The sequence below is a fragment of the Cinclus cinclus genome, chromosome 15, assembly GCF_963662255.1.
Source record: "Cinclus cinclus chromosome 15, bCinCin1.1, whole genome shotgun sequence".
In the NCBI taxonomy this organism is placed as follows: domain Eukaryota; kingdom Metazoa; phylum Chordata; class Aves; order Passeriformes; family Cinclidae; genus Cinclus; species Cinclus cinclus.
In genome coordinates this window covers 1,928,885-1,954,843 of record NC_085060.1, presented here as the reverse complement: position 1 = coordinate 1,954,843, position 25,959 = coordinate 1,928,885, and the positions used below count along the sequence as shown (strand labels likewise).

Here is a 25,959-nt window from a genome sequence, read left to right as displayed (position 1 = left end):
TGTCACTCACTGCACACACTCGCCGAAGTCCCTCTGCAACATCACAACAGTTACTCCAGAATATTTGGGTACCAGACTCAGCTGCTGGAGGGTCTCCCAAGCCTCCCATGCCAGGACCCCAGGCAGCACCTCCCTGTGCCCTGAGCCACCCTGGGTGTCCCACCCCCAGCCCTGCCACCTCTCTGGGGGTGGCTTGGATTCCTCCTTGCTTTAGCAGTGAATGCACGATTCCGCCTCCCGGCCAAAAGAAAGCACAGGATAAAGGACACTTCATCATGGTCTCACGAACACCACAAAGCACATCACACAGCACAGCAGTGTCGGGGTCTGGCGCTTCCCTGACGAAGCAAGGTAAAGTGGCAGCATCAGCAATGACACGTGTGGTGACAGAGGCTTCCCTCTCGGGGGCTCCAGCAAGCCCGGACCCCTCTTTGGATGAAAATCCCACCCCGTGTAAACAACTCATGTGGAAGGGGGGGAAGCAGCACCCCATTGCCCAGCTGGACAAGGAGAGCTCTTCCTTGGCCTCCCAGACTTTGGGGTGCAGGCCACCACAGCTATTCTCACCACCCCCATGCTGCCAGCCCATCCCCAGTCACATTTTGCGGGGTGCCGGGGTGGGAAGAGAGGGAAAGAATTCCCTGGGTACCCCCATCCCTGCGACAGCCTGCACAAGCCTCACCTAAAGTATTTTTCACTCCGTAAGTTGTCAAAGTGCTTCTGGAGCCAGGGAGGCACAGGGGTCCCCGTGTCCCCCCCTGCCAGAGCTCTCTCTCCCCACCAGCGGTGCTGAGCGCAGCCCCCCCATTATTGCATAGCATCGCAGGCCCTGATTTCAGGGGGATGGGCACAGCCACCCCACGCGTGGGGACCAGCCCCTCCGGGGGTTCGTGACACCTCCCTCCCCTCCCCGACCCCCCCCCCCCCCGTTCCTGTGGCCTTCCCATGGGATGTGCCCCCGAGGTGTGGGACCACCCGGATGGGGCCCGCTGCTCCGCTGGCTCCTTACCCCGAGAGCAGACAAACGTCATTGTGCGAGGATCCTTTTCCCTTTTCTTTTTCTTCCTTTCTTTTTTTTTTTTGGTGTTTTGTGTTTTTAAATAAAAAATAAAATGTGTAAGAAAATAACATTTCTAAAGGAAACCATTATCATTCTACTCTCTCTCTTTCTTTTTCCCTTTTGCTTTTTTTTTTTTTTTCCCTCTCTTTTCGGCCGTCTTTCCATGGAACGAGATGTGCTGACCGGGGAGGGGGACTCCTCCCGGTAGGAAACAATAACGACAGAGGGGAAAAAGAGAAGAAGGAGGAGAGCCAGGGAGCACCTCTGGCTCCGTGCTCAGTCCTCACACGTCGCTGGATGTCCTTGGTCTGGAGGAGAACGTAGAAGGGATGCACCCGCAGCAGGCCAGCCAGAGGGACTTCTGGATGTCTGGGTTTCTGAAGGCGTAAATGATGGGGTTGATGAGCGAGTTGCAGGTGGCGGGCAGCGCCAGCGAGTAGGTGTAGACAGCGGGGTAGCTGGAATCGGCCACCAGGGAATAGATGGCGAAGGGGATCCAGCACAGGGCGAAGGTGCCGAGGATGAGAGACAGCGTGGAGAGCCCTTTGCGGGTGGAGGTGGCCTGCGCCGTGGCGATGAACTGGTGCTGCACGGCGATCTGCTGGGCGTGCCGGAAGGCGATCTTGCAGATCTGCAGGTAGAGCTGCATCATGAGGGCGAAGAGGAGCAGGAAGGTGACGGCCAGCACGGCCGCGTTGTCCTTGGTGACGGGCCGCAGGATGCTGCAGGAGCTCTGGTCCCGCAGGCAGTTCCAGCCCAGGAGGGGCAGCAGCCCCACGCCCAGGCACAGCAGCCACATCAGCAGCACCATGGCGCAGGTGAAGCCCAGCGTGCGCTCGCTGTGGTAGGTGAGCGCGTTGTACAGCGACAGGTAGCGGTCCACCGTGATGGCCAGGAGGCTGCAGACGGAGGCGGAGAAGGCGGCCAGCAGCAGCCCCGCCGCCGCCAGCTCCGCCGCCTCGCTGGGCGGCCGCAGCAGGTAGCGCACGGCGAAGTTGGCCACTAGCCCCAGCCCGGCCAGCAGGTCGGCCAGAGCCAGGCTGCCGATCAGCAGGAACATGGGCGCCCGCAGGCTCGGCGTGTAGAACAGCACGGCCAGCACCAGCGCGTTCTCCCCCGCCACCGCCGTGCCCGTGGCGCACAGCGCGATGTCCCAAGGGCTCACGGACCCCGCGGCCGCGGCCCCGCCGCTCGGTGCCGCCGTGCCCGGCCCGGCCGCCGCCGCCGAGGGCCAGGCTGGGGGCTCCGAGGCGTTGCCGAGCCCCGGGAGCCGCTGCTGCTGCGGCTGCGGCGGCCACGGCTCCCCCATGGCGGCGGGGCCGTGCAGCATCGCTGGGGAGAGAGGGAGAAGGGGGCGGTGAGGGGCGGCGCGCCGGGGACGCACCCCGAGCCCCCGGAGAACCGCCGAGCCCCGCGGTCAGCTCGGGCAGCCCCGCACCTCGACCCTCCTCTCGATGGGGGAGACCCTCACCGAGCCCGCACCGCGTTCCGGAGCCCCCCGCCCCGGGACACCGCGTCCCTCACCGGGCCGCCCCCGCCCGCCGCATCCCCGCCCGCTCCCCCCCAGCCTCACTGCAGCTTCCCTGGGATGGAGCCCCCCCATCCCCGCCCCTCCGGCCCCCTCTCCTCCGCCCCACACGCACCCCTGGCCGCTATCTCCCGCCGGGCTGAGGCCGAGCACAACTCATCGCCCCGCTGCCCGTGCGCTGGGCTCCATGCAGGGTCCGCAGGCACTGCGCACCCGGTGAGGAACCGGCCGCCCCCTCCTCCTCCTCCTCCCCTCCCCGGGCCACGGCCACCTTTGCTACCTATTTATAGCGCAACCCCTCAGCTCCCCCCCTCCCGCAGCCCTTTCTTTTTTGCGTGCAGTGAGTAAAAATAAACACTATTAATAGGCCAGCGCCTGTATGCGGAGCCGCTGATGGAAGGAGAAGACAGCGGCAAGGGACAGCCTACGTTAAGTTTCTCCTTCCTCCCTGCCTTTCCCTCCTTTGGAAAAAGGCTGGTGAAAGATGCTCCCAGCCGGCGGCAGCATCCTGCCCTGCCTGGCAGAGCAAATCCCCCCGCCCGGGGTAGGCAGCCGAGGTGTGAAGGTCGGGGCTGTGCCCGCAGCCCGCTGCCATCCCCTGCCGCCACCATCACCCCTTCCCGCATGCAGCCGCCACGCCGGGGGTTGTTGTTTTACCTGGTTTTAATGCCCAAGGATCAGCTTGCTCCCCCCACCCCGTTTTTATTTTTTTCCTTGCCGGTCCTTCCAGCCCTTGGTGCGAAGCCTCATTCCTCGGCAAGCATCACTAATAGCGTTGGCAGAGAGCTGGCATCGACTTGCACTTAATATTCCTGCCCCATTGGATCTGCTGATAAATCTCAACTCTGACGTCAAAGTCTTCACTTATATTCATGATCCAAGTCTGTGAATCAGAGCCGCTGTGATCAGAATAACAACAAGGCTGGCTCCCCGCTCCACATCCCCATCCACACCCGCAGGCACGCGGGGGGTGCGCGCACCCGCCCCGCCGCTCCTTCATTCATGATCTCTCCCGACGCACCTCCCCAAGGTCGGGGCCCGCTGCACCTGCGTCCTGCGGATGCAGCTTGGGCACCAGCCAGGCCCCGGCGCCTCGCAGGGTTTATTTTTACCGCTTGTGCCGAGGGATGCGGGGATGCGAAGGGAGGGAGGCGATCCGGCGTGGCGCGGCTCCGGTGCCGCGCTCCTCAAGGACAATGTCCAGGACAGCGGCACCGCTGCCCTGCGCCTCCAGGACACGGTGGCTGAGGCTGCTCGGGGATCCCGGGCAGCCAGGCTGGGGCAGGGGCATCCCTCCACAGGGAAACATCGCACCTTAAAACCTTCGCCCCACACGGGCTTCCCTCCAGCCAGCGGAAAGCTGGGACGAGGAGGATCTCACTGGAATTGGAATTTGCCCAAGGACGCTGAGTATGAGGGTCTGTCCCCCTCGCCGCAGCACCCACCCATCCCCAGAGCTTCCTCCCCGACTCTTTGGGAAAGGAGCAGCCTGGAAAGGAACAAATCCTAAAGACACGATTATTTTTCCAGCTATAAATGACTCTGTGATTCATCTTGGGAGCGGGATCATCAAAAGCAGGGATGCTCAGCTCCTGGATCCACAGGATTTCATCTACACCTTCTCCCCTTTTTCCTGCTGGTTTCATAACACTCCAGCTTCCCTCTTTCATCCCCCTCTCTCTTCCAGGCTGGGACTTTGCGGTGGGAAGGATTCCCAGCTCCTGATGTGCAGAGACATTTAGGTGAATATCAGTGATTTTGGCTGAACCCAACCGCCCCAATTTGGAGCACCTAGGTCCCAAACCCGGCCAAGCCCCATCCCAGGGGATTGAATCGTCATCTACCTGGGACCGCCGGGCGCGTGACCGGGCACCGTGAGCCGAGTGACAGCAGCGACATCAGAAGGGGCGGAGGAAACCCGAGCGAGGAGCTGAATGAATCCGCTCCCGCTCCCGGTAATTACGCACCGCCCGGGAATGGGGAGGCGGGTGAGGAGCTCTGCCTGGCTCCCCTCGGCAGCCAGGAGGGGGGTGCGGGACACAGGCAGCACGCAGCAGTGACCCAGTCTGGCCCTTGTCCCCTGGAGCTGCCCCTTGCAGGGACACTCGCGCTCCAGAGGGTCCCAGCTGATCCCAAACCCCGTGGGCTCGCTGCAGTTGCCCTGGACCTTCTGCTCCATCCAGCGTCCCAACCTCCCTGCACTCTCCCTACAGAGACCCTGTCAAACACCCGGCATTCCCATCCCACCACAAGTCTGCCACAGCCCCTGGATGCTTTTCCTGTGTCCTGCAGAAATATCAGTCCCTGGCAGGTGTTATCCAGAAGCGCCCCTTTTCCATACACACATCCCAGTGGATCTCAGCTGCTTGTCCTCCTGCCCAAGGAAGAGCAGCTCCATGTCTCCAATGAGGGTTTTTTTGGGTTTCACCTCTGCAAGGGGGTGCAGTGGATTGGCAAAGCACTGGCTGGGGTACCCTAAGAACGTTGAGATTTTCTGGTGACAAAAATGGCATTATCTGGTCCTTTTTAAACCAGGGCTTGCTGTCCCCAGAGCAGCCCTGTTGCATGTGAGAGAATAGGCCACTGCACACCCTGTTTCCAAAGCTCGAGAATCTACTTTTTTTTAAGTTGTATTCAGTGTTCTGAGATCCTTGAGAAGCAAGACCATTCTGGCAATATTCATAAATTAAGATCTGTGTTATCTGTATTTAAATTACAGACTCAACAGAGAAGAGTAAAGATCAAAGCTAAGCACAGACACAATTACAGAGCAAGGGGCCACCAGCCTCACCTGGGAATGCTGTTCAGCATGGAAAGTTTCCCACCTTCATTCTTCATCATCCTCCTTGGATTTTAACCCTCGGGAAGAAGCTCAGTGCTGAACAAGACAGGTTTTCCTATGGCACTGCCCTGTGGGGATGTTGGGTGCTCCCAGCTCACATCAGGGCCTGACCTGAGGCTCATCCTTCCTTAGAATTTGTGCCTTTTTGGGTAAAACAAGTTAAAACCAGGGTGGCAAGCACTAATGACGTGGCTGTCCCAGGCCCAGCCCACTGGGAACCAAAGCTGAGACAAGGGCTGCTGTTTAAGGGCACGCTGGTGGTACAGAGCAATAACTACAGTTCTGATTCTCCATCATTTTTACCTCGGCAAGTATTAAAATCAGCTTTACATCTTTTCTTTAGGGAAACGTCATCACCTCCCAGCATCCCATCAGCTTTTCCCACTCCGGCTCCCACTCCTGTGGGAGCATCCTGTGGCTGATCTGACAAATCCATGAGCTCACTGCCTTGTGACCCCCGAGTCAGGCTCCAAGCCCCGCTGCTGGAACATTCCCCCGCACTTTATTTATCCCGGCATCTTTTCCGCAGCGAGCGGATCCGGCACCTCCGTTGCTCCCTGTTACTCCAACGGTGCTCAAGGAGCTCCAAGAAGGAAAAGCACAGCTATAATTAGCAGTGCTGACTAATCAGGGTGGCAAACGAGTGCTCAGAGCCCGCCAGCCTCCCCAAAACGGGGCCGTCGGGGGCCGCGCGCCGCTGGGGAGAGCGTGAAGCCCTACATTCAAAAGCTTTGCATAATTCTTGGTGGAAACGAGGCCATTTTCTCACTGCTGCCACTGGAAAAATGGGAATTCTCCCAATGCTGCTCCAGCTGCAGCACCCCAGGCTGGTGGGAAGAACCAAGGCTCCGCGGTGGGTTGGGGTGGTTGAGGTGCTGATGCCAAAGCCAGGCACTGGAGGAGTTGGAGGGTGGCAGGCAGGAGGGTGGCTGATAAAATCATCCAGCTCTGTGGAAAAACAGCGGATTTGCCTGAAAAGCCTCCCTCCAGGTAGCTGGGACAGGCCCCTTCCAGGTCCTGGCTTGCAGGGGTGACCTCTGCCATCACTGCTGCTAGCCTGATGTTACCTGTCAGAGAGCCACGGGTGCATCTTTGGCTGCCTCAGCACCAGGGAACACCTTCCTGCCCCCAGGTGAGCTCTCCCTGCCTTGTCCAGCCTGGGGACAGTGGGGACACCGTGTGTCACTGTGCTGTTGCTGTTACACCTGAGGGAACATTACCCACTCAGGGGAACAATGCCCGGCTCTGCCAGGAGGGAAGGAGCGATTCCAAGGCTCTCTCCGACTTCTCCTCCACCAAACAAACACTCAGGCCAAGGCAGGGGGAGGATTTTTGCTCCTTCCATCAGTGATATCATCCCCACATGAATGGCTTTGCTCCAAGTCCTTTCCTGAGCCAGAGGGACACGTTTTGGAGCACCTTTGCTGGCACATGCTGTGTCACCATATGTTACTGAGCAGGGCTTCTGGGAAAAGGGTTTTTTCCCAAAATAAAGGGCTTTGCACTGTGTTTTACTCCTTCTCCCAAGCTGTATATGCTGCTCTGTCTGGGTGCCCCATCAGGAGTGACTGTGTTTCCCTAAACTGCCATTCAGCCACAGGGAACACCAGGAGCATGCAGAATATGAGGCAAAATATTCGGGCATGCGAGTGCAATAATTAATAATTAACAATAACACAATTTACCTGATGTGGCACAGAAGTAAGGAAGGTTTTCTAAGAGTTTGGATGGGGAAAAATAGGAAAGATCCTTCAAAAAAAAAAAAAAATAGAAAACCTGGACGTTTTGCATCCAAGTGCTGGGCAGCCATCCCTCCCTGCTCTGCCCCTGCCACCTGCTGCCACCAGTGTGAGTTTTCCAAAAGCAGGTTTGGAGGGAGCTGCTCTGGAGCACCAAACTCTGGAGCCACAGCAGAGAAGGAGCTCTGATCAGGATGGTCCTGGCTTTGTGTGGAAAGGACAAACCAGCACCAACAGGAACCCACTGTGTGCCAGCAGGGATGGATCTGTTCAATCCCTGGACACCCTGATGAGCCCTCCTGGGGGATTGGCACGGGGGGAACACGAGGCAGACAGGGAAAACCCCGAGTGGTGGCACTGAAAGCACCCCCAGCCTCCCCAGCTCCTTTCCTGCTGGGCAGGAAGGATGTTGGGTTCCAGAAATCCCGGGGAACAAATTCCCAGCTTTGAAGTGAAGCTCAAGGCAGCTTGACACCCCCACGCTGGTCCATTCTGTTTATTGATTTTAACTCGGCCTTCTGACGTTTAAACAGGATCCTGTGTGGAGTCACAGCACTGGGCTCTCCTCCTGAGCACAGGCACATTCCCGGGAATTGGGCTGGGGAACCACAATGCCTGGATCCAGAACTCTGGTCTCCAATGCAGGGTGGGTTAGGATATCACCCAGAAAATGTCACAGCTGCTTGCTGGGAGTCAAATAATTTGTATAAAGCAAGGGCTTGGCTCAGAAAAAATCTGTTTACCTGAAGAGAGCCACGAGTGGGGCTTGCCAGCAACATAATCACATCTCAACTCTCAGCCTGAGTTATTCCCACCTGGATTTTGGAGGTGTAGAAGTATTTTTCCCTCCCTCTCTGGGCAATTTCTCATTCAGCACCACTGTCCAGAGATGTCTCTGGGGATTCCCCCAGGATAAAAGAGACTTTTCCAGGAGTGTGAACACTCAGCCAGAGTGAAGAGCTGCTAAACATCCTGGGAATCCGCCTTCTCCATCCTCCAGGCTGGGGTTTGAAGCAGGGAGGTTCTCTGGTCCCACAGGAATTCCCTCTGCCCTGGGCATTTCACCCCAGAGCTGTGCTGGGTCTCTCCCCCTGGTGATGCTGGGGGGGGCTTGGCTGAGGAACATCCTCCCCCCTAGACCCCCAAGGACGAATTAATGGCAAAAAGGCACTTAGAGGAGGGAATGGGAAAAGCAGCAACAGGAAAACCCCCTCCAAAAACTTTAAAACTGCCAAATTTAAGGGGTTTGGGGGAGAAGAAGGCAGCAGGATGGATGGGGAGGATGAAACCCAGAACTGTGCCTTCCCACCCAGTTTTGAGCTGTTTCCCTGTGGTTTTTCTAATTTTTTTTTTTCCTTTTTGCTCCTGAAAGGTCAGCTCTCTTGTCAGAGCTCGGAGTCACAAGCACCATGCCTGACACGAGTATAATCGTGTTTGATGAGTCACTTGTTTAACAGGAAGAGGCTGCTGGTTGCTATAGGGATGGCAGCAGAGGGGAGGGGATCCCTCCCTTATCCTGATCAAACAGAAAAAAGGAACAATTCCAGGCCAAATTCCCCTTTGCTGTAACTTTTGGGCACAGTTTGATATCCCGGATGCAGAGGTGGCCAGGCAGGTCCCTGGGCATGGGACATTCTGGAGTTTGGGGACATCACAGGGCTGGGAAAAGGCGATGGAGGGGTCTGGACGACCGCTGGGCTTGGGCACCACGGGGAGCTCCAGAGGTTTTGGGGTGACAGAAGGAGACCCTGCTGAGCTCCCCATCCCTCCTCAAGGCTTTTCCCTCTATCCCAGCACTCACAGGTGAGATCCCTGCCGGGCTGGGGGAGCTGTGCCTGTTGTCACCTTTGGAAATGAGGCCACCGGGTCACCGAGGACACTCGCCCAATGTCACTGTGACCCATCTCCTCCCGGCTCGGTGGATGCCAGCTTTAAATCCCCCTGGGATTCAGCACCCCAGGGCTTGTCTGTCACTCCCTGCACCCCTCGTTTCCCATTTCCCTCTCCCGTGCCAGCCTGGGGGGGGGGGGTTATTCCCAGATTCAGACCCGGAGGAGGCTCCCGGACACTTTAACAGGGACATGGTGGGGGAATTCTGCCAAGTCCATCCCTGCAGGCCCTCGGTAACTCCCCAGCTCGGCAGAGATGCTGCTCTCCCCCGGGACACCCCCAGCTCTTCATTAGGGAACCGCTAATTACCTCACCATTGTTCCCTGAGCTGTTTCAGTGCTTTGTGTACACGGGCTAAGTTTAGCTCCGCTGCTCCTGACAGGGATGTGCTTTTCCCACTTTTTCCTGGGGATCAGGAGAATTCGGTGCCTCTTCGTGACGGGGAGGAGAGAGGGAAGAAACCTCCAGCCTTCAGCTCTGCCCTGCAAAAGTGTTTGTATTCGATCCCTCCTGCACCAGGGGGTTTAAGAGATCCTCATTGTGCTCCCAGCAGCTCTGGGTTTCAGAGAAGAGCATCTTCTCCCCTCCATAAATCCACTAGGAAGAAGAAAAGGTGCGAAAAATAACAAGGTGGCACTGGGCGAGACCCAGACCTCTGTAGGGCCATCAAGGTTTTGGGTGCTCTGATGCCACAGCGGCACTGCCAGCACTGGGGAAGGCCCTGTCCCACCATCTCCATCCTCTCCAAGCCACCACGGCCCCGCCAAACCCAACCTGGCAAATTCCCCAAGCACTTTGGGAGCTCCTCACGCTGGCAGCACCGGGCCCATGGAAGGGGAATTGGTGGAATGCCTTCTGCTTCATGAATCCCCACGTGCTCCATGGGGTGTCTGTGCCCAAATCTGCCTCGCTGGGGGCCTGAGTTCCCCAAATCCTGCCCTGTTGGGTCCCTGCACCCCCAATCCTGCCTCGTTGAGTCTCTTCCCCTCAGATGTTGAGTGCCAACTGCCCAGACTTTGCCTCAGCGAGTCCCTGACCCTCAAATCCTGTCCTGCCATCTCCCCGCAACCCAAACCCCAACCTTGGAGTAGGAAGAGATTCTCCATGGCCACCCAACTAAATCATTACAGCCCTGTTCTTAATTAAATCCCAGCCAAAATCATCCACTTGGGGATAATCTGAGGCCAGGTGTCTGTTTCAACGAGGGAAAAAAAGTCTCGTCCTTCCCACCAGGTGTTTTTTGAGGAACACAAGAGGTTCTTTAAATAGAGCAGCACAAGAGGCATCTCCCGGGGTGGGGCTGCTGAAGGTCGGCTCCGCACACGGATTCACTCCGGGACACCGCGGGCTGGGCTATTTTTAGCTGCATGGCTTTTAAAGAAAACAAAGCCCCATCCAGGAAAAACATCGCGGGGATATCGGGAAAAATAAACCGAGCCCAAATTCCCAGTCCTTGGGAGCGCCCTGTGCTGGTTGGAGCATCCCTGAATCCTCTGGCACTTGCTGTGCTGGGGACCCGACCCCCAGCCCTGTCTGACCGCAAATTTAGGGAAATATCAGGGATTTCACTCCAAAGCACAAGGTGTTGGCATTTCCTGACTCTGTTAAACCAGAAACAGGGAGCTCAGAGCATCCTCTGTGCACAGCTGGGTGCTGTGGCATTAATTAGTGCCTCAGCTCAATTAGTGGTGAGGAAGGGGAGGGAAGTGAAGGCAGCAGGGTTGGTTTGCAGAGCACCCAGGGCAGGTGGGACCTCGGCTGTCCCCAAGCCCTGAACCCACCCCAGCAGCCTGGCCCGGGCCTCGGGGGCTGTTCTGGGTTTGGAGCATCCCCACGGGCTGGGATCTGTCCCTGTGCCCCAACACAGGCACCCCGAGGTGTCCCTGTGGGCACCTTCCTCCTTGTCACTCCCCTTGGACAGGGCAAATCCAGGGGGGTGTTTTTCCCTCCAATTACAACATTTTCATCCTTAAAACCTTCCAAGGTGTCCCAACCCTGGCACCTACAGCAGCGCAGCCCAGTGCCAGGGCCTCACCTCCCCTGTGCCCTGCAGCGTGATGGGCGCTGGTGCCTGGCTCTGCTTCCCAGCCAGGAGGGACTCAGGAGAAATTTCCCCAAATCAGAGTGCTCGGGCTACCACGGGTGCCCTGGCAAGGGGCAAAACCCTGGTGGGGTGCAGGGCTGTGTGTGGGCAGGGCAATCTGCTCAGCAGGATAAATGAAGAGGAGTTAATGCACAAGAGCTGCTGGAAAACTCCTCAGCCAGCCCATCCCTCCATGTGCTGCTCCTGGCTCCGAGTGGCTTTTGAGACAGCCCAAGCCAGGCTGGAGTGAGGGAAATAGGAAAAAGGAAAAGCCAAGCTTCGCCCAGCCCCTGAGGGAGAGGAGATGCCCCTGGAGCAGTGCTGGGGTGTGCAGCTTTGGCTTCCAAGGGGAGCACTTCAAATCCATCAAGGCTGCACAGGGGGAAGGGAGACCTCCTCAAACACCCCCAAATCAGGGTGGAAATGGATGGGATGAAACCCAAAGCAGCGCGACTCCCATCCATGGAAGTGGTTGGGAGGGGCTCGCAGCAGCCTGGGAAAGGCATCCCTGGAACGAAATGATCTTTAAGGTCCCTTCCAAACCATTCCATGACGATTCTCTGATTATAATCAGCAGTGCAGAGATGAAGGAGGGGTCTGTGGGTCCGCAGAGTTTTGGGGATCCCTCGGAGCAGAGCCGGCTCCCCCGCAGAAGATTCACCATCCCCGTTCTTCTTTTCAGCCCTGAAATAAAATTATCCAGAACCAGCCGGCTCTCCAGGAGCTGTCACTCAGCATCCCGCAGCGTTTGCTTTTCTCGGGAATGTGACTAACAAGCAAACCATTAAACACGCCCAGGGAAAGGTGCAGGGGAGAGTGAATATTTTCTTTCCTTCCCGGGAAAAAGAAAAAAAAAAAAAAACACAAAACCAACAACTCCATGAGCCACTTTGCAGCCTCAGGGAGCAGAAGACACTCGGCAGAACTCGAGGAGGGATGAGGGAGCCACCTCCCAGTCAGCCACGGCTCCTCCCAGTACGGGATACTGGGAGCCGCTGCCAGGGGATGGGATCACCAAGATCCCGGAGCGACGGGACAAGAAGTGTCCCCAAGCTCTTGTTTCCCTTCCCGTTTTCCCACCGCTCCCACCTCCTCAGAGGATGCTGCTGCTGCCTCCCAGCGCAGCCCTTTTGTCACGGGCTTTGTCACCTCTGCGCTGCGGCCGCTCCGAGGACGGACGCATCTCCCCCTGCTCCAATTCCTGCCCCGCATCCCGCTCCTTCCCCGCCTTATTTCGGACAGGTCGGAGCCTTTGCTGGAGATATTTTTAGGAGATAACGCAGCTGCCAGCTCTCCCGGGAATCCTTCTGTCCTCCAGTCATTGCTCCGAGAGCGCTTGGCTCCAACTGGGTGGAAACAGTGCGGGGAAATTGGTTTTTCCCAAATCCAGCAACCTCCTCCTGCTGGAAACTTTAATAAAACCAAAGCTTGGCTTTTCTGCTGGGTCAGAGGTTCAAGAAATTCCATTTAAATCCGGGTTTAGGTTCAGTTTTATACCATCCATGAGAAACCACCGGAAAAAAAGTGTAAAATTTCCATTCATTTCTTCACTGTACTACTCCCTAGGGGTGAGTTAATGAAAGTAATTTGATTCTGCTCTGTCTGCTGGCTTCAGACATCCCTAAATTCCCCTTCCTGATCCTCACCAAGCCACATTTGTCCCCACATCTCAAGGGACACCCTGAGCACCTGACAGGAGGCTCTGGAAGGAGAGGAGCACCCTCAGCACCCTGGAGGTGTCGGGGCTGTCCCTCCATCCCCAACAGCAGCAGGTCCCAGCTCTGCTTTGGCTCTTTTGTGCTGAAATGATGGCAGAGAATTCTGAAGGAATCAACTGGATTCTTTCCAGACTCGTGGTCTTTTGCTTGGAGAAATATTGTGACTCAAAATCTGAAAACGAACAGTTTAACATTAAAAAGAAAAAAGAAAAAAAAAAAGAAGAAAAACAACAAAAAAAAGGATTCGGGGAGAATGGCCAAGAATAACCCTTTTCCCTGATCACCCCCACGTGCTGCCTCCTCCAAGTCCCTGTGAATTTGCTGAGGAAGAGCTGAGGGTGTGAGGGTGAGAATAAAGGGAGCAGTTTCCAAATGGAGCAAAATACTGAAGTATTTTACCTCAGCTTGTCCAGGTGATGGGAAAGGGAGGATTTTCACAGGTGTGGGTTGGACCTACACGAGCTTCACCATCCAGGGATTCGCTGGGATGCAGGGATAGAACTTCCCACCTGCCACAGTCCCCACGGCCTGCAAGGACACTGCTGTGCAGCTGATGCTTCCAAAATATCCAGGGAATTTCAAATAATCCAAAAACACCAACAGACCCAAACTGTGGGGGATGCAAAGGAGCCCAGACAGGGAGTTCTGAGCAGGTCTGAAATCTGAGTTTTCATCAACGTAAGATTCGTGGCCAAACACATTTTCCTGCTGGCTTTAAAAGGGGTTTATCTCACAAAGATCTTCAGGATAGCAGCCCTGTGGTCCCCAGTGCCTCTGGACACAGGTGGGATTTGCCTTCCTTTGGGCCATGCCATGCCATGTCATGCCATGCCATCCTCCTCAGCATTTCCCTGCTTTCTGCCTGGCAATGATTTGCTGGAGTAGCTGTGGCTGCTCCTCAGAGCAGGAAATAAAAGCACTTCATCAAGTGCTAATTAGGGCACTTAATCACTACCAAACTCACTCAGCTCAGCTCCTGCTGAACTCCACCTGTGATTTCATGGACACTCAAAGTTCAGCTGAGTTTGGCCCCAGCCTCCCATGGGCTGGTGGCAGCAGCAGCCCCAAGTTCAGTGCAGCTCTTGATGGCTTGTCCCATCTAATTCCAGGCCTTAAATCCAAGCAAATGTCTCTTTTCTACATCAAAATTCCTCACACAACGCGTTCTGCTAAAGCATTTCACCCCAGTTAAAAACCACCTGGAAAACAAAATGAACTCTGGTAGATTTGGGCTGTTCCTGACTCCAAACATAGCTCCTAACCCCATCCTTGCCCTTCTGGTCTTCCTTCACATTGCCTGAGACTTGGAAATCACCAGGGAAGACCCAGCTGGGACTATCTGAATGTTTTAATTGATTTTACACCAGCTGAAGTGTTGCAACCACTGCAATGTTTTGTATTTGTGTTTGTTATTTGTGTTTAGGAGCTTTTAAACCAACTGACAGCCACTAAATGCACTCATTATTAGCAACTCAAATATTTAACGGGCTGTTGCTGCTGCTGTGTAATTAATTCATCCTTCCCTTCCCAGCTTTCCCTCTCCCACTGGTATAGAAACATCCCCAACACTCCAGCAGATCCCAACAAGCACCATGAGGGAGGGAAGGGTCTGGAAGGGACCTTAAGGATCATCCCAATCCACCCCTGCCATGGATAGGGACACCTTCCCCCACCCCTGGCTGCACCAAATCCCATCCAGCCTGGCCTTGGACACTTCCAGGGATCCAGGGGCAGCCACAGGGAACAAATCCTGCCCAAAATCCCATCTAAACTGCCCCAGTGTCACTTAGAGGCCATTAATTCTGACACAAATGATGTGTACAGATCGAAGCACTGCCCTCTGCAGCTCTGTCTGCAGAACAAAGGGACAGGATGACCCTGGCACCACCCCACTGGCACTGCCTCGTTTCTAACCTCCCCTTACCCTGAGCTCCCCCTCTCAGATCTCATCCCACCCGGATTCTGCTCTGGGGACCACACAAATTCCAGGCCTGGGTTTGCAGGAGCAGGAGGGAAGCAGAGCAGAATCAGCCCCGAGGTTAATTAGTGCAGTGAGAGCAAACACCAGCAGGTCTTTACATGCTGGGAATAAATTACATTTCAGGGATTGTTTTCTTTTGCAAAATGCCCACAGTGGGAAGGTCTGACTTGTCTCGGGGGCCTTTGTCAGTCCCTTTTCTTTCCTGCACCAATCAAATGGGATTTGTTTTAAATATCTCCTAAACCGAGCTGGCACGGGGACTTTAAAAGCTCCTGCTGGTAACCAGAACATGCCGAGCACCACCAGCAGATCAGAAAGCACCTTCGTGATGCAGAGCCTCTCCACAAACACTGCAGGGTCCTTGGAATCTGAAGAAAAATACAATTTCATAGAGAAATAATAACCGTGGGATGGTCTCCACCCTTGCTCCTGCAGAGGTTCTGGAGAAGAGCTGCAGTGACCAACCCAGCTCCCAAATCCCAGCATCAGTCCTGCCCTAGTGGAAATCAAAGCTCAAATCATTTTGCTTTCAGCCCTTCTGGATTTGGTGGTTTTCTCCCAGTTTCCAGGGAATGCTCTTCCTGCAAGTCCAACTCACATTCAGAGACATAAAATTAACTCAAGTTGTTTATTTCTTGCTAAGGTGTGATCCAGCAGGACAAGGACCAGACAGCATTTGAGATTTACAATGTGGTCTAACAGAGCAGCTGCCATCTTCCAATCTCCCTTGCTCCTTCTGCATTGTATTCCCATAAATTCCCCCTCACAGGAGCACAACTGATCCCATTTTCCCTGTGCAAAGGTGAACTGCAGTGAACACAAAGAAATGAAAACCTGTCCTGCAATGAACCTCAACAGCTCCAAGCACAGGCTCCCGTTTTTGCTTTTAAACGTCTCTGTTCCAAATCAGTCAGATGATATTTGCAACAAAGTCTTAGGGAGCCCAACACAGGGGGGAAGAGGGAGAAGAAATCCCAGGGAAAGGCAGCAGCAGAGCTCCAGGGAGTGATAGAGGAGCAGAGACCCTGGGTGACCTCTCCTTGCTGTACCAGCACAGCAGTTACAATCTCTGACACTGAATTATTACATTCTCCTGCTCTGACCCATTTCTGCACAGGTTACAGGGATGCAGAGCAGGATCCTCAGGCAGCCAGCAGGGTGGGAGAAGTTAAGGAGTGAAATTCAAGGAAAAGCCTCTGGGCACTTTGGGTTTGATCATAACGACCTTTATTGGAGACAGGAAGGGTCATTTATTATACAGAAGTAACATCACACCATTCTCTTCCCATTTAATTCCTTTTAGTCTCCTTATAAATCTGTAGCAAAAGTGCACTTTGAACAGTTTTTAATCTATAGTATATATCTTTCAATATTATCTCTCAGTCAGGTATTTTATTTGTAAAAAGGTATCACCAGATATACAAAATACATGTCTAGTGTACTACATTACTTTTTTGTATTTACTGTTTAGATTATTTTTAACTCAGTGCTCTCTTTTTTTTTTTTTCATTTTTTGCAAGACTCAGTGATGACAGTCTTCTGGTGGCATCACCAGGAAAGGACTCACAGCTTGTGTGTGGAGAAGGGGAGAAGACTCTTAGCCAGGAACAATTGTCACACAACAGGAACAAGATGACAAGAACATTTGCTGCTCTGTTGAATGTGTCTCTTAAAATGACAGTACTCTGTATAATAAAAAAGACTTACAAAACCCAATGTCCATATTTAATCCTCTGGAAGAGATGTGCCAGGAGAATGGAAGCTGTACCCAGCTGGAATACAATGGCAATGGTTCATTTGCATTTTGAAGGCAGCAGTTAATTGCTAAACATCACCTTTGTGGTCATGAGAGGAAGGAACAGACACAGGCAGCACGAGGAACTGGGAAATGCTGCTTTCCTGAGGACAGTGTTTTGGTAAAATATTGAATATCCTGCACAAGCCACAGAATTGCATAAGTTAAAGATCCTCAAGGACAACAAGCACAGGGGACAGATGAGGGGCTGTGCTGGGGACAGCCACACTGAGGACACACAGCTCAGGGACCCAGCAGAACACTCATCCCCACTGGGAGGCTGGAGCCAGCTGTCACAGGCTTTGGCACAGCAACAGGACTTCTCCAAAAGAAACTTGCACAAGATTTTCTGAGATTTCTCACCAACTGCCTTCGTCTTTTCTTCCTAATTATCCTGGAGATTAGAATATACACACATAATGGATAATTGCTTCGTTTCAGTCTTCGACAGACCAACAATTTCCCCTGGGAAGCAAGGCCTAGAGAGGTAAAACAATCAGAAGCATTTTAGGGGGTGTTATGATTCCCAGATGGAAACAAACATCACCAGCAGTGACGGCAACACTGACCAGGTGATGTCTGGTGGGCTGGCTGGTTTTCCTTCTCACCTGTTCATTACCCTGAAGACTCAGAACTCCTGGATTAGTTCCCTAAATACCCCTTCCCTCAGTTAACCCTTCCCAATTAGTGCTGTTTCTGTGGATTAGCATAGATTCAAAATGCAACTTGCATCAGTTTGCTTGGAATTGAGTGAAATGTGGAGCAGATCCTGCTTCAGAATGAGGGCACTTTTGGTTTATGCAACAGCTCCAAGAAAGGCTGCAATTCCCAACTTTTCTACAGCAGAGATGGTCTTTGACAGGTCAGGGCTGCTCGGCTCCCCTGGAAACTGCAGCAAAGGGGCCTGGAGGCAAAACTGCTGCCTCCAAAGGAAAATGCACAGCAGGAGAGGCTGGATGTGGAGACAGTTCTCTGCCTTCTGCAGGAGAAACACAACAGCACAAAGAAGAGTACAAAAAGAAGCAGTGCTGTCAGCGTTCTCTAAGCCCAAGAGAATGCAGAATGGGGAGGTTTACAGTGCTGCAGAGAGAGGGGTTTGTCTGCTTTTTCTTTATAAAAATTACAGACTTGACATTTCCAATATGTCTTAGCTTTGTACTGCTTCTCAAGTCTGAGTCACCAAAAATATCCAGCAACCAGCTGCTGCTCATATCCTAAAATATGCCTTCAACTGACACTGAATATTGAAATCATTCTGCTAAAATACAGAAAAACGATGGCAGAAACCAAGGTATAGCCTCAGGCCAACTTCAAATGGTAAAAATCCTACAATGCTACTTTGAAATCTCTTCTTGAGTTCATGAACAAATAAGCAGCCAGGTTTCAAGTAGAGGTAACACAGATTTTGGAAGATAGCACGTTAAAAAAAAAAAAAAAAAAAAAAAAAAAAACCAGAAAGGAAACTGGAACAAAAGCTCTTCTTGTTAGGGCAGTTCAGCACTAATCCTCCAACAGGGGCAGGAGGGAGCTCTCTCCTCCCCCTGCATCTGGCCTGGTCCTACAGCAGCACCGAGGAACTGCACGAACTCTGCTGGCACAAACGTGTTCCACTCAGGCAAAGCTTGATCCCTTTTTCCTTGTGTCCATGTTTTGCTTCAGTCCCTGGACTGGTAGAAGAGGATATATCCAGATTCGGAGTTTTTGGAAATGTCTGATGTTAACCCATAGAATTCTTCGATGGCCTGGGCGTCAATTTTCTGAAAATTAATGGAAGTTGTAATGAGCTTCAATCACACCACCCTAAAAGCCTTTTCCCAGACAAACCATTATTCCCAGTTCTTGGAGGTGATCTGGAAAGCCAAGCAATGTTGACAGGGTGACACTTCAACATCATTCAATCCAACAAAACTTTTTTTTCCCACTTAATAACTGATGGGCTATTGAAAAAACACAAAATCAGGATGAAATAAGAAACTTCTCAGAAGGGGTGCAGCCCTAAGCTGGACTATAAAACAACTGATCCATGAAAATGTATCCTTAAAGGGCTACATGACATTTTTATATTTGTTTTTCTCACACTGGTGGTACCTTGCCTATGTATTTTATAATTAAAGTATTTTTAAAATTTTAAAAAATGCACTCACTAATCAGGCAAGATTTTTGTACAGCTGCAAGTACACGCTGTGTAGATTGTAAATTCAGCTAAAATAATTACACATTTCAAAGTTATTGTGACCCTTTTAAGTCCTGCAAATACTTCATGAGTTCTGTGGGTCTCATTATGATCTTTGGTCAAAGAGAGCTTTCCTACCAGCCAAAGCCTTCTGGCAGTTTATCACAAGGTCTGTGTCTTAAGAAAAATTATGATTTGCTGTACTAATAGAACTAAAATCTGCTTATATTCCAAACTGTGACCTATGTGCAGAAAAGCTGCTTTGCTCTCCTACTGCAAGCAGCAACTGGAGGGAATTTTGAAGGGTTTTTAAAGATTCCACATGTCCTGATCGAGGTCCTGAACACAACTGGCTTCCCATCAGTGAGTTGGATAAAACATTCCCAGGAACCTGTGCTGCTCCACTGGGGTGGAGTTTTTTAATACTTTTAGGACTCTGGATCCACAGAAATGAGAGGCTGAGGAGGAGATGAGCCTCAAGTTTCCTTTTATTCCCAAGCAAAGTTGAGTAAAGTTGTAAAGAGTAAAGTTGAGAAGTAAGTAAAGAGTAAAGTAAAAAAGTAAAGAGTAAAGTTGAGGAAGTACAGCAGTGTTGCAAACACAAGAAGAAGGGTTGAACACCTGCCCTGCTCAGGAGGAGTAGAGACCAACCTGTGATTGCACCTTACAAGAAAAGGACCCTGCTCTGCTTCCAGCAGAGCTCCTCAGCTGCAGAACCCATCTGCAGAATGTGAAATCTCTGTTCCCTGAGCAGATTCTGGCATCACCACCAGCTCAGCAGCACTGGCTGCTCACTCCCAAGCAGCAGTGAGTTGGGAGCAGCCTTTTCCCAGCACAAGAATTAGACTGGAGTTTGCAGAAGATGCATCAACTGCAGAAATTCTTCTCTTGAAGAGTTTTGTTAAACACCTTCTCTCAAAAAAATAGAGGAAAGAAAAAAAAAAACCCCACCCAAACAGATGTTTTGTCTTTTCTCCATTCAAGGAGTGAGGGGAAGCTGAAATCCCCAGCTGAGGCTGGTGCATTTTCACACCATTTATTAACATAACATTACTACAGACTGTTAGAGGCACATTTTAACAGAAACAGAGTGAAAGAACACTCCTCAGCTCCTGCAATATATTTAGCAGACAAGTCAAACATGTTTTATTTTAAGTGCTAACTCCCTTGCCATGCAATCAAGCCTATTTCTACTACTCATTCTGAATGCAACTCAAACATTTGATCCACATTAATTCATGCCTCAGATATTTTTAGTTTCAGCACAGCAAAACTGACTTCCTTAATTTCCCTATCCACAGAAAACAGAGTAGAACTGAAAAGGGATGATATAGATTTTATTATTCCCATTCTTACTGACCAGATAATAGTTTAACCCAGCTGTAACTTTAGAGTAACATCCAGTGGACAGCTGTTACTCTAAAGTTACAACCTTTAGCATTCTGCAGCCTCACCTGGCACTAAAAATGTTTCTTCTGAACTGAGATTAAACCTCCTTTACTCATTTCCAGAAATCCATTCTGGCTCTCCAAACCAAACCCAAATTCTGGAATCCTATTGGCAGCAGTCAAATCTCTGAGGTGCTTTTTAAGCAAAGGCATTCTGAGCCTCCCCTTAGTGTGGAGAAGTCCATGGATGGATGTTCCCAGGTAAACACTGGCACTGGGATGCATCCCCTGGCTGCTCTCTGCTGACAAATGTCAAATTCAAATCAGCAGGAGATCTTTGGCTCAGGATTCTCAATCCATTTTGCTTGGCTCAGGATCCCCCTTGGACTGATTTGCCCCCCTGGATTTGCTGTTTTCCCCCATATGCTGCAGGATGTTTGGGGATGATCAATCTCCAAATTAACTGGGAGTGGGCCCTCCCATGAAATCCTAACAGACAAATAAATCTGCCTTCCCCACTGCTGACATTTAGTGGGTAATGAGGACAAACTCCTTCCTATTTTCAGTTTGGAGCTGTGCATTCACATCCTTTTTACAAAAAATGCAATAAAGCTTCCTGTATTTCAGGGAGAAAATCCTTTTCCTGGGGTTTCAGCTGCAATATCTGTGAACAAGAGCTTTGCACTCACCTTTTCAAGCCTGTTTTGTTAGGTGGCCACACCTAGAATGCAAAACCTCCAAGGAATTTCGATTTTACAGCATTTTAAATAAATTCTATAAAAGAAGATGAACTTGGGAAAAAAAAGTAAGCCACAATTAAAGATAGAACAGCAACATAAAGGAAAAAAAAAGTGTTTGTTTTTTTTTTTCCAGAAGGGATGAACTACATGACAGCTCCTTGGATTTACTGCCCAATAACTGCACACATTTAAAAACCATTTTTGGCTCATCTATAAAAGTGTCAACAGTGTTTGCAGATAAACAGAAATTTGGTTTTGACCTAGAAGTGAAGATACAACATAGAAGTGACTGATGGAAAACAAATACAGAATAAAAGGATGGTTATTTTACAGCTTTTAAAATGTGAAGCTCATCTCCTGGATGGAAAACACAGAGAAATTTTAAAATATTGAGCTGAACACTATTTCCAAATTAGGTGATACAATTCTGTTCTGAAACAGAGGAAAATGACCCCAAAATGTTAAAATGGGAGAAAGGGAACTCTTGACAGCCACACACACTGGGAAGCCAGCCCTGATACTCAAAGCTATGCAAAAATTGAAAAAAAATAAAAATGGGGAATGTGCTACATTTTTATTTCAACACAAGCACGGATTTTGCTATTTAGACACTTAAGCAGGCCTTGGCCACAGGATCTCCAGAACAAACAAAGCATTTTCATCTTTACAAAAAGCAGCTCTGCTGAGGCATTTGTTCTTCTGTTTGATATGTGCTTAATAATTATGTGAAATCCATGGATGTATAAATACTGTGGACATCAGCCTTTACAGATATATTGTCAGAAAAGGAAGAATTTGCTGGAGCAGTTTCAACATCATCACTAAAAATAACTTTTTTCTACAATTTGTTGGTGAAAAGCAAACCCCCCTCCAAAAAAAAAAAAAAACGTGTGAAGCTCTTAAGTGCAGGAATGAAATGCAAGTTAGCAAGGGAAAGGAGCTCAAAAATAGGATGAAATCAGAATTTTTGGGTGGTTTATTGTGTCTTACCCACCTCTACAATGTCATCATCAAACAGCAGCCAGAAGCCATGGCTCTTCACTATGGTGATGTAATGCCCACGGTTTGGGCCACTGCAGGAAAAAGAATTGAAAATTTATTATCCAGGAGCCACTTCCCTCCCCAGGATCACCTCTGGCTCTCCCAGCTCCACTTCCCAGTTTTTCCCTGCTGAGGTTTTCAGATTTTTGCCAAATTGCTTCAATTAAAATGCTGCTGTTGGTTACTTGAAAATACAAAATATTCCAAACACACGATGCCATAAATATTTCATATCATCATTCATAGATTTTAAAAACCAAAATGAAAAATATTTAAATCTCTGTTTTGTTGTGCTCACCACTGCTGTGAAATTTTGAATTCAAACAGCTCCAAAATACTTTATTTCACAGGAGGAATTCCTTTAGTTCTCAGTGTGCTTTAACCTGACCACAGCCAGACTTTCTGTGAGAGCTCTTCCCATTTTCTGGTGGAAGTTTCCAATCCACAGAATGGAATTCCTTTGTTTAGGGCAACTAAATAAAACTAAATTGAAACCTAATTTAAATTTTAAACTGAAGTAAAACCTACGTGCAAAATGTTTCAAACAAGTTCTGAGAACTCAAAATATTTAGAAAAATCTCATTTTTCTCAAGCCTTTGGTAAGTTCCCAGTAAGAACTGAAAGCAGGTGAGTTACAGGAAATCTAAAAGATCCACATAGGATAAAAGGTTTGAGAAAAAAAAAACCAAAAAAATAATTTAATAATCTGAATTATTAATCACTATTATCCAAACATGTAAGTGTAGGCACAGGTATGGCAAATAAAAATTATACAAGAAAATGCATTACATGAGACCCTAAAATGATAAAAATGGAATAAAAACTATAACTGCACTTCGACAAAAATATTCTAGAAATATATCAAGTTTAGTTATACTAAATCTATGCATTATTGGCATTTTCCTCCTCACAAAGATATTTCAAAACATTTCTGTGCTGTAATAACTGATTGCTTTAAAACTCACACTTCCTAAAGGCAGATAGAAATAATTTTTCCTTTCCATCTTTTTTTCCTAAAATGCTTATAAATTTTTTTTCCTCTTTTCTTTTAAAACCAGATCTGAAGCTGCCAAAACTAAAATTTAAATAAGGATGTTTAAAAAACCCAGCAGTGCACAGTTTATTCCACATGATGGCACCAGCTTCTACAGAAACTTCAAGGGTTTAGGCAGCAGCAAGATGAAAAACATAATTTAATTCTATTTTAGTAGGTATTTTTCCAAGATTTCTTTTTCTTCCATTTAGATTTTATGGAAAGCAGGGTTAGGGGTGTGGGGGTTTTGCTGTTTTGGGGTTTTTAATGATTGCTGTTAGCTACAGCACAAAGAAAAAACTTTGAGGAAAAAAAAAAGTGAGGTGCCATTGTGCTGATGACACAAAATGACAAATCTTAGCCTGTGAAGTAAAATTCAAGAAGCAAAAATGTGAAGGAAAATTTAAAAAAGCAAAAATGCCAAGTCAAATTTAAAACAGCAAAAATGTAAAATTTAAAATGGTAAAAGAATCCTTGTAAAAAAAGACAGATTTTTTCTAAAAAATCAAAATATTTCCAGCCAGCCAGCTCTGACAGCACCCCTGCTCTGCCCAGCAGTGGCACAAACCAGCCCAGGGATGAGGGAGTGCTTGAGAAATCCAAGGAAAAGGGTTTTTAATGACTGCTGTCAGCTACAGCTCAAAGAAAGAACTTGGAATAAAAGTGATGTGCCATTGTGCTGATGACAAAAAATGACAAATCTTAGCCTGTGAAGTAAAACTTAAAACAGAAAAAATGTAAAGTAAAATTTTGAACAGCAAAAAATGCAACATTTAAAATGGCAGAAAAACCTTGTATAAAAACAGATTTCTTCTAAAAAATCAAAATATTTCCAGCCAGCCAGCTCTGACAGCACCCCTGCTCTGCCCAGCAGTGGCACAAACCAGCCCAGGGATGAGGGAGTGCTTGAGAAATCCAAGGAAAAGGGTTTTTAATGACTGCTGTCAGCTACAGCTCAAAGAAAGAACTTGGAATAAAAGTGATGTGCCATTGTGCTGATGACAAAAAATGACAAATCTTAGCCTGTGAAGTAAAATTTATAAAGCAAAAATGCAAAATAAAATCTAAAATGGTAAAAAAAAACCTTGTAAAAAAAGACAGATTTCTTCTAAAAAATCAAAATATTTCCAGCCAGCCAGCTCTGACAGCACCCCTGCTCTGCCCAGCAGTGGCACAAACCAGCCCAGGGATGAGGGAGTGCTTGAGAAGTCCATGGAGATGCAGGGGATGTGCAGAGGTACCTGCCACAGTGAACCACCACGGCCACCAGGTCGTACATCCTGTCGGGGTTGGTGGCATCCCCAGAGGTGTTGAAGAGCCTCAGCTCCAGGGGGAACACCACCCTGTAGGAGAGCTTGGTGTAACGGTGCAGCTGGTCCATGTACTTGAACCTCTTCAAGTGCAGAGCCAGGATCATGGGCAGCTTCTTCACTCTCATTCTGGAGGATAAAAGTAGGGGAAATGAAGGATAAGGATTAGGGAATTACCCCGAAGAAAGATTTGGTCAAGGATGGTTTTGGTGTGAGGAAGCGTATCTGGAAAATATCTGGTAGGGTTTTTTAAATGCTGATTTTTCTCTCTTAGAACAGACAATGTTTATTCCAAATTATTAACTGATATCTGAATGTAGGACAACATCAATTTTTCACCCATCAATGGGAAGAAAGAGCTGCAGTAAATCTGTGTTGCTGCTCTTGCTGTGGGGAGAAATAAGATTTCTTGTACCAGTGCTCCCAGACAAAGCAGATGGAATATTTTCCAGTGGCTTTAAGCTGATTAATGCTAACTGGGGAAAATGTGGATGTCTGGAAACACCAGATAGAAACTCTTCTGGGAGAAACACAAAATGAGGCTCCAAGAAGTTACTTTGTGTCTCCACTTTTCCTTCACCAAACACAGACCTAGAGAAACTTATTTTTACTTTTGCCTGAATTCACTGGGTGTATTGGCCCAGAAATTTTAACTGAACATCTCCCTCAGCCTGAATATTTGGCCCTTACCTCTTCTGTGCCTCCTGTTTGCTGCGACACTGCTCACAATAGTATTTGTATTCACTGCATAGAGTTTCAGTGTTACTAAATCCCCTGTGGAAATCAGAGAGTGGTGTAAGCAGGGATATCCCAAAACCCAAAAAAAAAGCCATGCACAGGATGAAGCTCCTTTCATTCATGGTGCTCCCAGACACATTTGAGGTGTATTTGTATCATTCCTGAAATGCAGCATCAATGTTCAGCTGGAAAAATCTGGAATTTACACTACTCACTGCCTATTTTCTGGCTAGGAAAGGTAATAAACATTGAGTTTTGTTTCCATTAGTAGCCATTCTGTGTTTTCTTTAGTGGCAGAAATTAAATGTTCACATCTACAGCCATTAAGTAGCAAAGTCTGGCTGATCCTTCAGCTCCCAGCAATTACAGATCCATTATCAGCTATTAAATAGCCAGATGCTGGATGCAAATTAAATATCCAAGCAGCTGATAAGCCTTGGATAGAGCAGACAAACACATGGAGCAAATGACTATCAGGAAAAACCAAACTGACCCTAAACATCAGGGCCAGGCAACTGAAATTTAATAAGAAATTAAAATAATCAAGAATTTATTGTGAAACCAAACAGTGCATGTTTATTTTTTGATAAAGCCTGACTGTGTGATGTAACAAATTCAAATCCCCATAAAAGAAAGTGAAAATCAATCTTAGCTACCACTGGTATTTATTAACTACTAAAACCCACTAAGAAACCTTTCAAAACTCACAATATTTTACCACATGTCCAAGACTACAACTGTTGCACCAAGGAAAAGCTAATCCAGGCTCTTTCCTTCTGACCTGGACAGGTATTTTTTTCCATTCCCAAAGAATTCTGTTTACCTTAGACAATGTGTAATTGATGTATTTTGTTCCACATCAACCGAGAGGTCCAGAAAGTCCTCATCTTTGCTACTAAC

General features: G+C 49.4%; 2 protein-coding genes across 2 annotated transcripts in view; both read right to left on the bottom strand.

Annotated features, from left to right (window-relative positions):
• Positions 1-973: 973 nt before the first annotated feature.
• On the bottom strand, positions 974-2,390 carry LOC134050134 (G-protein coupled receptor 12-like). Its single transcript, XM_062502991.1, has one exon. It carries the CDS (start codon positions 2,388-2,390, stop codon positions 1,344-1,346), a length of 1,047 nt encoding a protein of 348 aa, XP_062358975.1. The 3' UTR covers positions 974-1,343.
• Positions 2,391-15,794: 13,404 nt separating this feature from the next.
• The window catches only part of LOC134050204 (ubiquitin carboxyl-terminal hydrolase 12-like), a 28,498-nt gene continuing 18,333 nt past the window's right edge, over positions 15,795-25,959 (bottom strand). The window contains exons 5-9 of the mRNA XM_062503123.1: positions 25,883-25,959; positions 25,012-25,095; positions 24,253-24,450; positions 21,932-22,010; positions 15,795-18,393 (exon numbers count right to left, since the gene is read on the bottom strand). Coding sequence (XP_062359107.1) covers positions 18,292-18,393; positions 21,932-22,010; positions 24,253-24,450; positions 25,012-25,095; positions 25,883-25,959 — 540 coding nt within the window. The 3' untranslated portion in view covers positions 15,795-18,291. The remainder of the gene's footprint in view (positions 18,394-21,931; positions 22,011-24,252; positions 24,451-25,011; positions 25,096-25,882) is intronic.

Excerpts from the sequence above, each read along its gene's own strand:
- LOC134050134 (XM_062502991.1), bottom strand. The coding sequence starts at position 2,390 with ATGCTGCACGGCCCCGCCGCCATGGGGGAGCCGTGGCCGCCGCAGCCG.